The sequence below is a fragment of the Melopsittacus undulatus genome, chromosome 1 (assembly GCF_012275295.1).
Source record: "Melopsittacus undulatus isolate bMelUnd1 chromosome 1, bMelUnd1.mat.Z, whole genome shotgun sequence".
NCBI classification, from domain to species: domain Eukaryota; kingdom Metazoa; phylum Chordata; class Aves; order Psittaciformes; family Psittaculidae; genus Melopsittacus; species Melopsittacus undulatus.
The window spans coordinates 127,370,888-127,383,466 of NC_047527.1; the positions used below are offsets into that span (position 1 = coordinate 127,370,888).

General features: G+C 38.4%; 1 protein-coding gene across 1 annotated transcript in view; it reads right to left on the minus strand.

Annotated features, from left to right (window-relative positions):
• The window catches only part of AGMO (alkylglycerol monooxygenase), a 190,317-nt gene that overhangs the window by 158,580 nt on the left and 19,158 nt on the right, over positions 1 to 12,579 (minus strand). The window contains exon 3 of the mRNA XM_005153053.3: positions 11,646 to 11,797. Within this exon, the coding sequence (XP_005153110.3) occupies positions 11,646 to 11,797 (152 nt within the window). The remainder of the gene's footprint in view (positions 1 to 11,645; positions 11,798 to 12,579) is intronic.

The window sequence follows — 12,579 nt, forward strand, 5'->3', positions numbered from 1 at the left end:
TGGCTTTTTAATTTTTTTTTATTTAGTATGCATTTATTTTATATGTGTTCTGTGGGCACTTTGCACACTGTCAGTTGTCCCATGGGAATGTTGCAAAGCATTCACGACTCAGATTCATTTTAACCATATGGTACAAGGGAAGCTGCTAACCATATAACAAGCTTACATACTTAACACTGTATTTTTCCATAATACTTTCAGTTACTTTTTAACTTTAAATCAACAATTATATTTAAAAAATAAAAACCCCATTTATAATTAAAAAAATATAAAATTTCATGTTAGAATGAGTGATTAAGAGACATCAGAAGAAAAGCAAAGACACAAATAATGGGAAAGACTTGAGAGATGGTTTTGACAGGTTTCCTCACTCCCGCCTCACATCACTTCTAGGCAACAAGCAACTCAAGAACAGTTCCTTTAATTATTATTTTCATTTTCTTCCTCTTTTTTAAACATAAGGTAATTTCCAGTCAAAAGTATTTTAAATTAAAAGACAGACTGGGGTGAAAAACTCCTTTTATTTTTATTTCTGTAACACACTGTAAGTTACCTTACTGAAAAAAAGGTAAGATTTTATTTTCATGACTACAAAGCTTTTAGGATTTCAGCATCTATATGTGTTAATAGTGACTATAATTAAAAACAAAATAAAAGAAAATATAAAAGCATATAAAATACATAGCACCTATATAAAATTTACACTTTCCTTACATCACTCTTCCCTAAAATTAAACAAAAAACAAAACAAAAAAAACCCCATAGCTTTTTCTGTCCCAATCTAATAGACTATTTTCCAGTTGATGGAAGGCATGAACAGGACATTATTGATTTCTGAAATGATTCCTTGTAAAAACATCGCATGCCATAGTGTTCTTACAGCCTGAGAGCCTGTACTTCACTTTTCATACTTAGCAATAGCTTTGGCATTGCTGGACTTATAAAATGGTAAGGTATGCTTAGAATGACAGTGATATTTGTGATATATGTTCATTATTAAAGTTAAAAGTAGCAGGAGAAAAATGTCATCTGTGTTTTACAAGGTCACACACCCACGCTGCTCTGCATTGTCTGAAGCAGTACCCTTTCAATTTTACTGATAGTCTGCCACTTGCTTGTCCACATCAGGGGGCATGGTCAGGTTTTTTTCCTAAGAAAAGTTTGTAAGAGTTCCTGGCAAGTTAATAACTAGATAGAATCCAGAGTCCTCTTCCTGGACTCTACAAAACCTTGCACTTCCACATGCATACATACCGATCTGATTTGATTACTCACAATTTTTGTTTGCCAGCAACAGAAAGAAATTTTCAGAATACTTCAGTTTCCATTTAGCACTCCATATAACTAGCCCAGAGGCCAACATACATTGCTCAAATCCAAATGCTTTACAGAATCCAACTATGAATACCATAACAACAGCTGAATGATTCTTATTTAGGGTATCTGCCTTTCATACAACTTGATACATGAGAACACTGTAGGTATCTTCTTGCAACAGAACATTTACCCTCTATTTAGAGCACATCTTCATTAAGATCAGAAGGGTATTTTAGTTTCAAAATATTTAACCTTGCTGAATTTATTCAGGTTTGACAATTACTGATTCTTGAGAAACCTGAGAAATACTGCGGTTATTTAAATATCTTTGGTTGGAAAAAAAAAAAGTTATGCCAAAACAAGGATTTACCGATAATTTTAGCTATTAAAAAGAGGAAAAAAAGGCAAAAATCTGGCTAGTAATTTTTATCAAGTTACATCTTCCACCACTACGCTATCAATTTAGATAGAGTTTGATGTGGAAAAGATTGCCCTTCCTAGACTCCAGAAGCATTTTTGGCAGTTTAAATACTTTAATTAAGGCAATAAAGATGCGTTGAATGAAACATGCATGCAAAGAACATTGTCCAGATACAATAATGTTTTGCCTGCTCCAAACACACTTTAAATGTTAATTGCCCATCTTGAAATGTATAACAAAGTATTTTAAATGGTAATGGCCTCACTAGATTTTAGCAAGCAAGGAAAACTATTACAGACATCCAGCTTCTAGAAATCTGAGTAATATCCTGAAAGGAACAGCTTGCTGTTTGGGGGTTAGGGTGGAATGCACTTTTAGTCTGGTTTAAAAAGTAATTGTAAATTTTTAGTCACAGCAAGAAACAATACCCTTTTCAAATTTGCTAATTAGCATGCACTTTGCAAGGAATGCATACCAGTCAGTAAAACTGAAGGTGCAATTAACAATGGACAATCTTTTTTCCTTTTTTTTTTCCCTCAGTTTTAGCTAATTCTGAAATTATCAGTTGTACACACTTGGAAATACTTCAGCCATAAAACCATGCTACCAAATATCACTCAAAAAGAACTAAATCTATGTACCCATGCATAAAATACACATGTACTGATGGATACACACTGGAGAACTGTATTTAAATTACAGAACAAATTGCATAAGAAGCATGAAAGAAATTGAAATAGCAGTATTTCTGATACACCCTTGGCTGTGATACTCCAGAAATTGGAGATTTTAGCAACATCCTGCTTAGGAACAGACGTGCAAACCCAACCCCTTCAGGATGGCTCATCTCCCCAGGAAGAGTGCTGGGTCCATATCTCTGCTTCACATCCCCCAGCCACAGAAGCACATATGTGCCCCAGGAGCCACCTTACCTTTCCCTGCAGGTAGACTGTGAAGGTGCTACAAAACTAAATTCTGAGTGGTTTGGTACTTTTTGAAAAGAAATTTCAAAAGACCTGTTTGCAAAATGCTACAGGTCTTCATAGTGCCTATTACCTAAAGCGCTGCTTCAGAGCAGGTAAGTGTTCTGTGCATTTCTTTCTCCATGCTAAAACTATACAGGGTGACAAACAGAGCAATAATGACCAGGCAATTTTTTATTAGCACAGCAGGAGAAAAACAGTTTCTTTTTGAAACAGAAAAAGCACAAGCATCTCAATAGGCCATCTGTTTTAACAATGCCTTTAATTTCTCTAGGCCTCTGCTTCCACTTTAAACTTAGTGACAAAAAATAGTTACCACTGCTGCTGTTTGATGAATTATATGGCGTGTGCTTTTACTCTAAATCTAGTTCCTTACAATCACATTTTCATAGCACAAATTAAAAACTTCTGCTATGTTTGGTACCTTTTATTTCGGATCTCCTGATCTCAGTAGATTGGCAAAACACGGAAGGGACATAAAAACAAACCTTGCCCCTCTTCAAACATTCCTTCAGCCCAAGATACAGCCCTCTAGCAAGACAGTGTGCAAAAAATGCTGTATCAGCATCTTCAAAATCATTGCAATTGATTTAGGAAAGAAATGAGTTTAAAATAAGCCTGCATGAAATGAGTTGTGTGCAACTTCTTCAGGAAATAGATGTAACTGAGCATTTTTATGTTTCTCTCTTGTAAGAAGCCTTTAGTGGAAGTAACATAGCTTAAAATTAGGTCAAGGGAAACAGGAATATATACTCTTAGGTTGATTTTCACTTACTCTAAGTGGAAGTTTCTAGCATAAGATACATATTAGAAGTTTAAGACAATAACAAAAAAGGAAGAGAAGACAGACATAGCTGGACTGTTTTCCTTGAACAAATAAAGTAGTTGAACTTCCAAACGCACAGAGTCTCCCTAACTTATGAAGTCACATGAATGAAGGTGGTTCTGTCTCATTTGAAGGTCAAACAGTGCATAATAGAATTATTTCAAACCTTTTTTTTCAGGTAAAACCCCATAAAAATAAAACCTTCAAACTATTGCAGAAGAACAAGTTTCTTCTCTCCCACACTCACTAACTACAAAAGGGTTCACTTTAAAGCTTGGATAATTCACATTTCACTTTATGTTCTATAACAACTTAAGAAGTACACGCGTTATGCACCATTTCATTGGTTTTCAGCAGCACACTTGCAGAAGTATGTCAAATGAACTGTTTCTCTGCACAGCGAGTTAGATGCTTTCATACTCATGTCTCCACTCAGATTAAAAAAGGATTCTTTTTCCCGTTTAAAATGCACATGCACAGACTAGATGGCAGCACTAGCCAAGGATAAAAATGTGTGAAGATAGCAATCACACTTCTTCCAGATTAGTTTAATAGTCAGAAGCATGCCTGTAATCACAACAGCCACGTGTGTGATCTATCAGTTTCTTCATTACAACCACCTGTTTAATCTATACACTGAGCACACTTCCTGAGGACCTCAGAAGAGTCATTTCACAAATGACTTTTGGAATTCACTTCAAGCTTCAGAAAGTTTAGGTTTTACCACTTAAAGAAAAATTTAGATGAAAAACAACAGAGATTTTTCCCCTCGGCTTTGAATATTTAAGGCTATTTATTTTACATTTTCTAACGTTTTACTTCTAAAGTGTGTTACAAATTTGCTTTTGTGCAAACAGATCCAGAGCTTTTTTCCTGTCTGTGCACTCAGGAACAACTCAGGCACTGCAGGTAGGAAAAAGATGAGATTCAACCTTCCACACACCCATAAGTACTGTTTGCTAATGCATGTCTATATAAAGAGCCTCAAGAACGCCAAAGTATTATGTATATCCACAAAGCAGGATTTGAGTGATACTTAAGAGCAGTATTAACCTTGTGCTGGCCCCATTCCCAACTATAAGAAAAGATGACTAACAAGGAAAATGGAGGAATATGGTTTCTTTTCATTTTGTACTGGGGAGCATGCCAGATCTTTCCATGGTGGGAGCTTGAGAAAAGATAAACAGTGCTGAGAGTAGATGGAATTACCACCTGAGTGTCTGGCATAAGAACTGTGTCATAACAGTGTCAGCTCACGCTTTCATGAATACATATTTCATGGTATTTAAAAGATACATCATCTCTGGCATCATTAAAAAAAATTAAAAAGATTCTTTTATACTCCTATCAAGGCCTAATTCATAACAATCACAGAGACCCATCTCTCCCAGTATCTTGTGGCAAAGAAAAGCAATTACCAGATATTTACAGAAAACCTGAAAGAATTATGGCAAGTGTATAGTTACTTTTCTCCCAATACCCTTCCATCATCCAAACATAAGCCCCTTATGTCTCCTTGGACGAGGTATTGAACACAGACCATGAAGTCTCATTTCTTACCTACAGCAATGAGTCATGCCCTACCCTCCACTACATCATCTTCCCACTCCACTGCATATCCTATAGCAGTTCCAAAGAGCCAAAAAGTTTACAGCCAATCATGCTGTCTTCCATCCAACCTGTTAGTGATTTATTTACATTATTCTTAATAACCTCTGGCATTTCACATATTTAAAAAAAAAAAAACTATTCACCCATAAGCATCTTTTAAATATTCAGAAATAAAGTAAAAACTCTCTGGTGGATATCCTCTTATTTCCATCTTCTGAGCCCTTCAGGTTACAGAGGTTTTTCAGAAAGTCACTTATCTTTCAGCTTCTAAAGTAAAACAGGAAGGGACTTGTGATATCTGCATGTGCCACAATAAATTTACCAGACTAAATGAGTCAACCTCACCTCATACGAAGACATTATTCTTGCCACTATACAAGAAATCAGTCTTTCAAACAACAGGAACTTATTATGAACAATAACAACCTGAAAACAATACAAGCAGGCTCCTATAATTTTATGGGACCCTAGACCACTCCATGTCAGGAAGCCTTACTGCAGTTGAGGTAGATTTCAGGTGAACTTTCTCAACCAAAAAATACATTAAATGCCAGAAAGAATAGCAAGAATTTGGTTTGATTTTTTAAGATTGACTGTGGTCTTCTACAAATTTGGTGTCCACTCAGAAAATTAAATCACACATGGTAAAGGAGCACCTCTTACATCTGAAAAGTAAGGAAAGATAAAAGATATAGTTATAAAAACAAGTGTATAGAAATAACAAATGATGTAGTTTATTTACAGTGGACTTGGAAGGCAGGGAATGAATCATAATCACATGAACTCTCCATTTTCAATTCATGTTATGCTGTCTGCAGGTATTACACTACAATCAATCAGAAGATAGAACAGAAAATATGACAACCAGCTATTGCTTTTGCTATTTTTGTGAGGAAAGCAGAGTCAGCATTTTATTATCCTGCTCTCCTCAAGCCTGTTTAAAAAGCAAGAAAAAACAATTGACAGAATGGCAAAAATTTTTTCTCTAAAATTCACAAGAAGAGAATATTTTTCTCTCAATCACTGGGTATCAATTCCCTTTGCAATCAACACAAGCTGTGACAGGAAAAAGAACAGAGCCTCATTCAGTCACTTGACAGTTTCCAAAGTTTTCTGTCTTTCACTGGGGTGGAATTAAATTTGTTTCATGCTGGATAATCAATATGGTACCGGATTTCTAGTCAGGTAAACAGTGGCATTTTCCCACATGCAAGGACAAGCCTAAAAAAACACCGCCCCTCAATCCTCTCCCCCAGCCCTCCAGATGGATCCTTTGGCATGTAAAAGAGCATTGTCATTTATTGTATTTCTAGAGAATACAGATTTTCCTGAAAAGAAAACTTTGCATCCCTGACCATGTTCCTAATAACTAAAGTCAGACATCATTTTATTATAATGAATTTCCCATAAATCTGAAATCCTTTAAATACAAAATTATTTCATATTTTAATTCTTAATATAAAATCTACTTCTACATTCTAATACACTGACTTCAGACAAGTACATTATAAAATGCAGATGAAAGGAGCATTTCGAAGGCAGAAATGGGTCAGATAAATAAAGGCAGCACAATCATATGATTCCAATACACTCTCCAAAAACAAGCTGCAAATGTAGATGGTGAAGAGCCCTGCTGTCTTTTCCTTTAGCAAGCTTGCAAGTTCAACTCATCTCCTCATTCAGCAGTGAACACAGCATTGCAATGGTCTCCAAAGTACATTAGTTCAGACTACATTAGCAGTAGTAATTAGCAAAAAGAACAAGCCTGGGGTTTACTGTTACCCATTCCAGTCATTTTAATTGCATGAGTCTTGATACATTACCTGCCCCAATTTATCCACTCTGAGTGAGTGGATAAATGAATGAGTGGATAAATGAATGAGTTACCTGCCTGTGCACTACGGACCCAGAAAACCCTCTCTGCTCTTTCTGAAGTCTCCACAGCTATCCCATAGATTCTGCACTAGCAAGTCTGGATTACATTGCTTGTGCTTAGCCCATGGCTAAATTGACCCCATGACTACTGAACTGAGTTGAACTGTTTGAGAAAGAAACCCAGAACAATCCTGTTTTTTAACATGGACTATTTCAATGATACAGTGCACACAGTCTTTGTGCAGGAGGGTTTTTTTTTTTCAGAACTGAGTGGGTGGTAAACTGCAGTATGGTGTAGGAAAAGAAAAGCCAGAAACTTCCGAACTCAGCTCTGCTGCTGAAGACATTGTTCTCTGAAACTGTAACAAAAGATGCTTACTGGGAGAAGAGGGAGAAGCAATGTAAGTCATGGCTAAGAGAAAAACGTTATTGGTTTGGGTTTTTTTACATCTACAAAATAGAGAAAGAAAAGTTCACAAAGCTTCTGATTCTTGGAAATCATAGAAAGAAAACCAGCTCAACATCCACAGTTGAGACATTTTGCCAGAGATCTGAGGCACAGCCTTTTGAGAGACAAAGCTGAAGTGAGTTTTCAGGGTTTCCTCTTAGTCCTGTGGCCCTTCAGACGCTGGCCAGTCCTGTGGGGTGGGAGAATCTGAGAAGGTTAGAGTCTATCACCCCAGAATAGACTGGTGTAGCAGAAGGTTTATGTCTCATCCATCATAAATAAACTGAATTATTAAGAGAAATGCCATTAACTCAAAATTTTATGTAGCAGCTGGGGAATCTGCCGAGGATATACTTATCAGCTGAGGTCTGTTTTACAGCCTCTGCACATAACTCAAACCATCAGCTCATATTGGCTCGGCCTTCAGCTGACAGGGACCGTGTCACGTATCCCACAGGGTGCTGGAAGCCGCCCGCGGACAATGGGGGCAAGCAGCTGACACAGGCCACCGTAGCCCTGGCAGAACAATGCAGCTGCTGCGGAGGTTGGCCCTGCAGAAGGAAACTCACTTCTCTCAGGTTGTCCGAGGGGAGGGACACTGAAGCAATGGAAATTCCCCAGCAGTAAAGGAGAACAAAGAGGTGTTGGAAGCTGCCGTTAAAAAGAGACAGGCTCCTTAAACCTGCTGGCTGTCATACTTGGACAGCTTCTTTCAGGGCCTGAAACAGGAGAGGAGGGTCCCCTGGCTGACATAAAAACTCTTTGCTCTGCAGGATGCAATCCCCCAGGAAGTATAGGTTAAAAACTGCTCCTTACAGGGAGGACAGGAGGTTTAGAGTTCCGCACTATCCCCCGACTAGGACACAGGTTGAGAGCGTAGGCACTGCCAAGGACCCTGCTCTGACCAGGGGTACCTGAACCCCTCGCACCAGAGCCAGCCATGAACGCCCCCACTTCCCCCCAGCCAGGACCTTGTCTCCACACAAGTGCACGTCTCTTGTTTTTGCATGGGTCTGGAAGTCTCTAGATTTCCTCCCCTGATTAAAAGGTGTGGCTGCTGAAGAAATTAGTTTACAGAGCCTCCAAATTCCTTACTGCCATTGTCATATGTCTGCAACACAAGTATCCACAAGGCCAGGGCGCGGGGAGGGGTGTGCTGCACAAGGGCTGGGGCTCAGCACTGCCCTGGGACCACCGAATCCCCCTTTCTAGCAGGAGGAACTCTGCAGGGACTCTGCACCTGGAGAGGAAACTTGAGGAGTAATCCATATATAAGCTAGATTACCTGGTAAAAATCCCTCAAACCCACACATACCCTTCTCTGGAAAAAAAAAAAAAAAAAGGAAAAAAAAAAGAAAATAAACCCTGTGATTTTACAGCTTACTTCTCTTGGTAGTACAGCCATAACGGGTGCTTTTACTGAAACAAAAGAACAAGTTACATTGATTTATAAATTCATTAAAACACCGGGAGAAAAAGCAGTGGCTAAGTACCCCCATTGATTGCCATGGCTTTTGGATCAGGTCCAGAAGAACACTGGAAGAAGTGGCGAAACATTTTATTTTGTAACATTTTAGTGGCTACTGCAAACAATGGAAAATACAAGCACATACTTAGAATAACTCTATCCTTTGCAAAATGAGATCACACCTAAAAATACTTCCTCTTGTTGCTATATAACTTCAGTTTATGATAATAGCTATTACACACATATAGTGAAGAGGAAAAAATAGCTTCCCAAGTGCTGGGTAAAAACTTGATATTGTATTGTAGAGTTTCTGTTACAGAAGAAACTTTTAAAAACTGTAATGATTCAGACTATTTATTCAAATACCAGAACGGACAATCCAATTATTGCATGGACAACATGAAATAAGGTACTACAAAGCCAAAGGTTTGAGTTAACAAATTACTGCTTGGAGACAGGAAAAGCTACATAATGATGATGATTCCTTGTATCAAAATTACATCAAGTGTTAAGAAACAACTGCAAACCGTATCTGAATTTTAGTTTTCCAGTTTGAAACAATTATTGCTATTATTTACATCCCCACACATAAGCCCACACAACTTGAACTTCCTGGGATATACATGTGTTGTTAACGTTCAACTTTGCCCTAGGATCCAAGACGAATCATTGGGCCCTGCCACTTTCTAGTGCAAGGCTGTACTTTTGTTCGCATATTCCAGAGACTGCTCCAGTGCCCTGGCCTCTCAAAGTGAAAAGGTATTTTTTCATGAGTTTACATTTTACTTTTTAAAGCCATCTCCTACACTTAAATTTCCTTAGCAGCTTCCAAAGCAGCCGACTTTCGCAGCTGTGCTGCTGTGCTACAGATTTCATCATTGCTTGACCAAAGAAAAGTGTCGGTTAAGCTAAAATTTCCATTTAGAGTGATTTCCTACAATGTTGCATCAGTTCCCTGCTGAGTAGCACAGACCTAACTGCAAACAATATTCCTGTAACCTGAAGAAGAGTAAATTATGATTTATAGAATATGTCAGCGATGACTATCTTAAGACATTTTCTCAAGACATTTTCTCATGCAGCTTCCTCAACTCCATTACCTACAGATAGAATAGTTTTGGCTTTTAATTCTAAAACTGTTAGCAAGACTCATTTCAAAGTGTGCAACCCCCCAGAATACAGAAAAACAGACAAGAGTAAAGGCAAAGTTGCTTCAGGAATAGAAATACATGCAACTGCTTTAGAGAACATGGAGCTGACCCTGCTCCCTTCTCTGCCAGTGGGAATTCCACCACTGACTCCAGTGAAAGCACAGCCGGGCTAGTGATTTTCTAACACTTTAAGGCAACTATTTATATTTTTAAAGGCAGGAATAGCCTCCTGCTCTGGTCTAGTTCTCAGCTCAAGGCTGTAGCCCTGCCAGCACTGTTAATGTCATTGTTTGCGAAGTGTATTCCCAGTCTTGTGTACACCCACGCTGGGCTCCCAGCTCCCGGCCACGATGTCCCCCCACCGCATTGTTCCAGCTCCCCCTGCTTCCTCACCTCCCGCCCCGTCCCCCACCATTGTTGTCCCCCTGCACCCACCCTGCATTGTTCTCACGCCTGCTTGCCATCCCCACCTGGGAGGGACCCTTCCTCCCTCCCACTCCTCGCAGCAGATCACGCTCCTTTCTTACCTACTTCCATATATTCCGCTGACCTATTGGCACCAAAACTTTTCCCCTTTCTGAAAGTGCATTACATAAACCAGCGTCACTAGATCCCACAGCTTTTGCATGTTGTGGGCGCTCTGCCTTAAGAAGCCCTGTCTAAAGTCTCTTAAACAACAAGAAGACTCTTCTTTCATTGCTACGGACTTCTAGATCAGGCCCCAAATTAGGACTGATAGCTTTACTGTATTTTCAGATGTGATATAAAAGGCTAGAGCAAAAATGTTGCTATAGAAGAAAATTACATAACAAGACACATAGGAATCAATATCATTACATATTCACAATATATATGTACAGAAATTAGTGGCATGATTTACATGGGCTCCATTGTTACAGTAAAAACGCTAAATCCTTTCTAAACTGTGCTTTTTCTCTTTCACTATAAAAGCAAGTTAAAAATGAACCTGAGAGAAACCAAGGCAAGGCTTGCATTTATGTAGTCAAGTGTTAATTGCAGACAGATTTCTAAAGCATTTTATTCATACATGTGTATGTATGTCCATATATACATGAGGTAGAGAGATATTATCATTTATTTATCAATTAAGCAGTGATTGAATGTTTAAAAAGGTTTTTAAAACCACACAGAAAGAGATGACGTTAGCCAGCTCTCCTGTCATTACACCTTACCTTTTACTGCTCTCCACTTTGCAAATTCACAAGGTTCTAAAATAGTTATCTGTACTGTGCTGTATTTTTCATACAAGTACATAATGATATTAGCCCTAAATTTTTTATGTACTTCCTATTTTTTTCCTGACACTTCACTCTTCACAAAATCATGTTTATTATACAGAGGTTGATGTATAAACTGTTTTCTGTGGTCAAAGTGAAAGGGAGTCCTTGTTAATAGTTGGGAAGAAGAGCAGCTATATATGTTTAGAGCAGACTAAGTATAGAAACATAAATAATTACCTCATTTTATTAATAAATAATTTATATATTTTGTATTTTAATATGTTAAAAACTCATTAACTCTTACCATGGCTTATGCGATGAAAGCAGTAGTATGCAAAGTCCACTCCCAGGAGCGTCAAATACCACGTCCATGGTGAGTCCCAGGGAAGTTCAAAGAGTCTGTAGTTATTCCATATGTAGATATAACTAATTAAGTCAACACTTCTGAATAAAACACTGAAAAAGAGATCAGAAAAGTTTTATCTATAATTTCAGATAACGGGAGTCAAAACCAATCTCCAAGTTCTGCAACCCCTGTCAAGCAATACTACTACTACACCAGTGGAACTTTTGCTTGAGGTTTGTAAGGTTTTTAAAACCAACCCTCCCCCACTCACTGTCCATGCTGTGGCATTAGGCATGCTTGAAGGCTGAAGCACTCCATGTGCTGCAGGTGTTATGATATTCTTGTTTTCCTAAATCTGAAAGAAACCCATCCTTGCTAACTCAAAAGTCAGAAGTTACTGAAGCATAGCAGCAATAATGCTTAAACACTAATGTATGACATTAAAATACCTTGACTATTCCTATTGTAAGGAAGGGCATGGAAGGTGACATAATTGTAGGGAGCAGTGAGATATCTGCTCAGCATATCACTTGACTTTAAAAGAGGATAAATGAAAGAGGAAGAGACAAAGCCCAGTGCCTTTGAAAAGAAAGGAGAAAAATGGCAGGACTGCCAGAAAAGGGGGGAGGAAAAAAAAAAAATCACAAATTTGCAAAGGTGGGAAAGCCAGAAGACAGCACTTTTATTTGTGCCAAGTTCCTGGACTACAGGAAGTGAGCAGCCACAGTGCAGGCCAGTGCTGAGACAAGGAGAAGGAAAAATAAGGTAGCCCCAGGATGGGCAGGCCAGACCAAGTGTAAACTCTCCAGAGCTGTTTAGGTTAATAACAATTTGGGTTACCAAAGTCACACCTTCAACTCAGTGCCCCACCACCGCCACCCCATTTCACAGG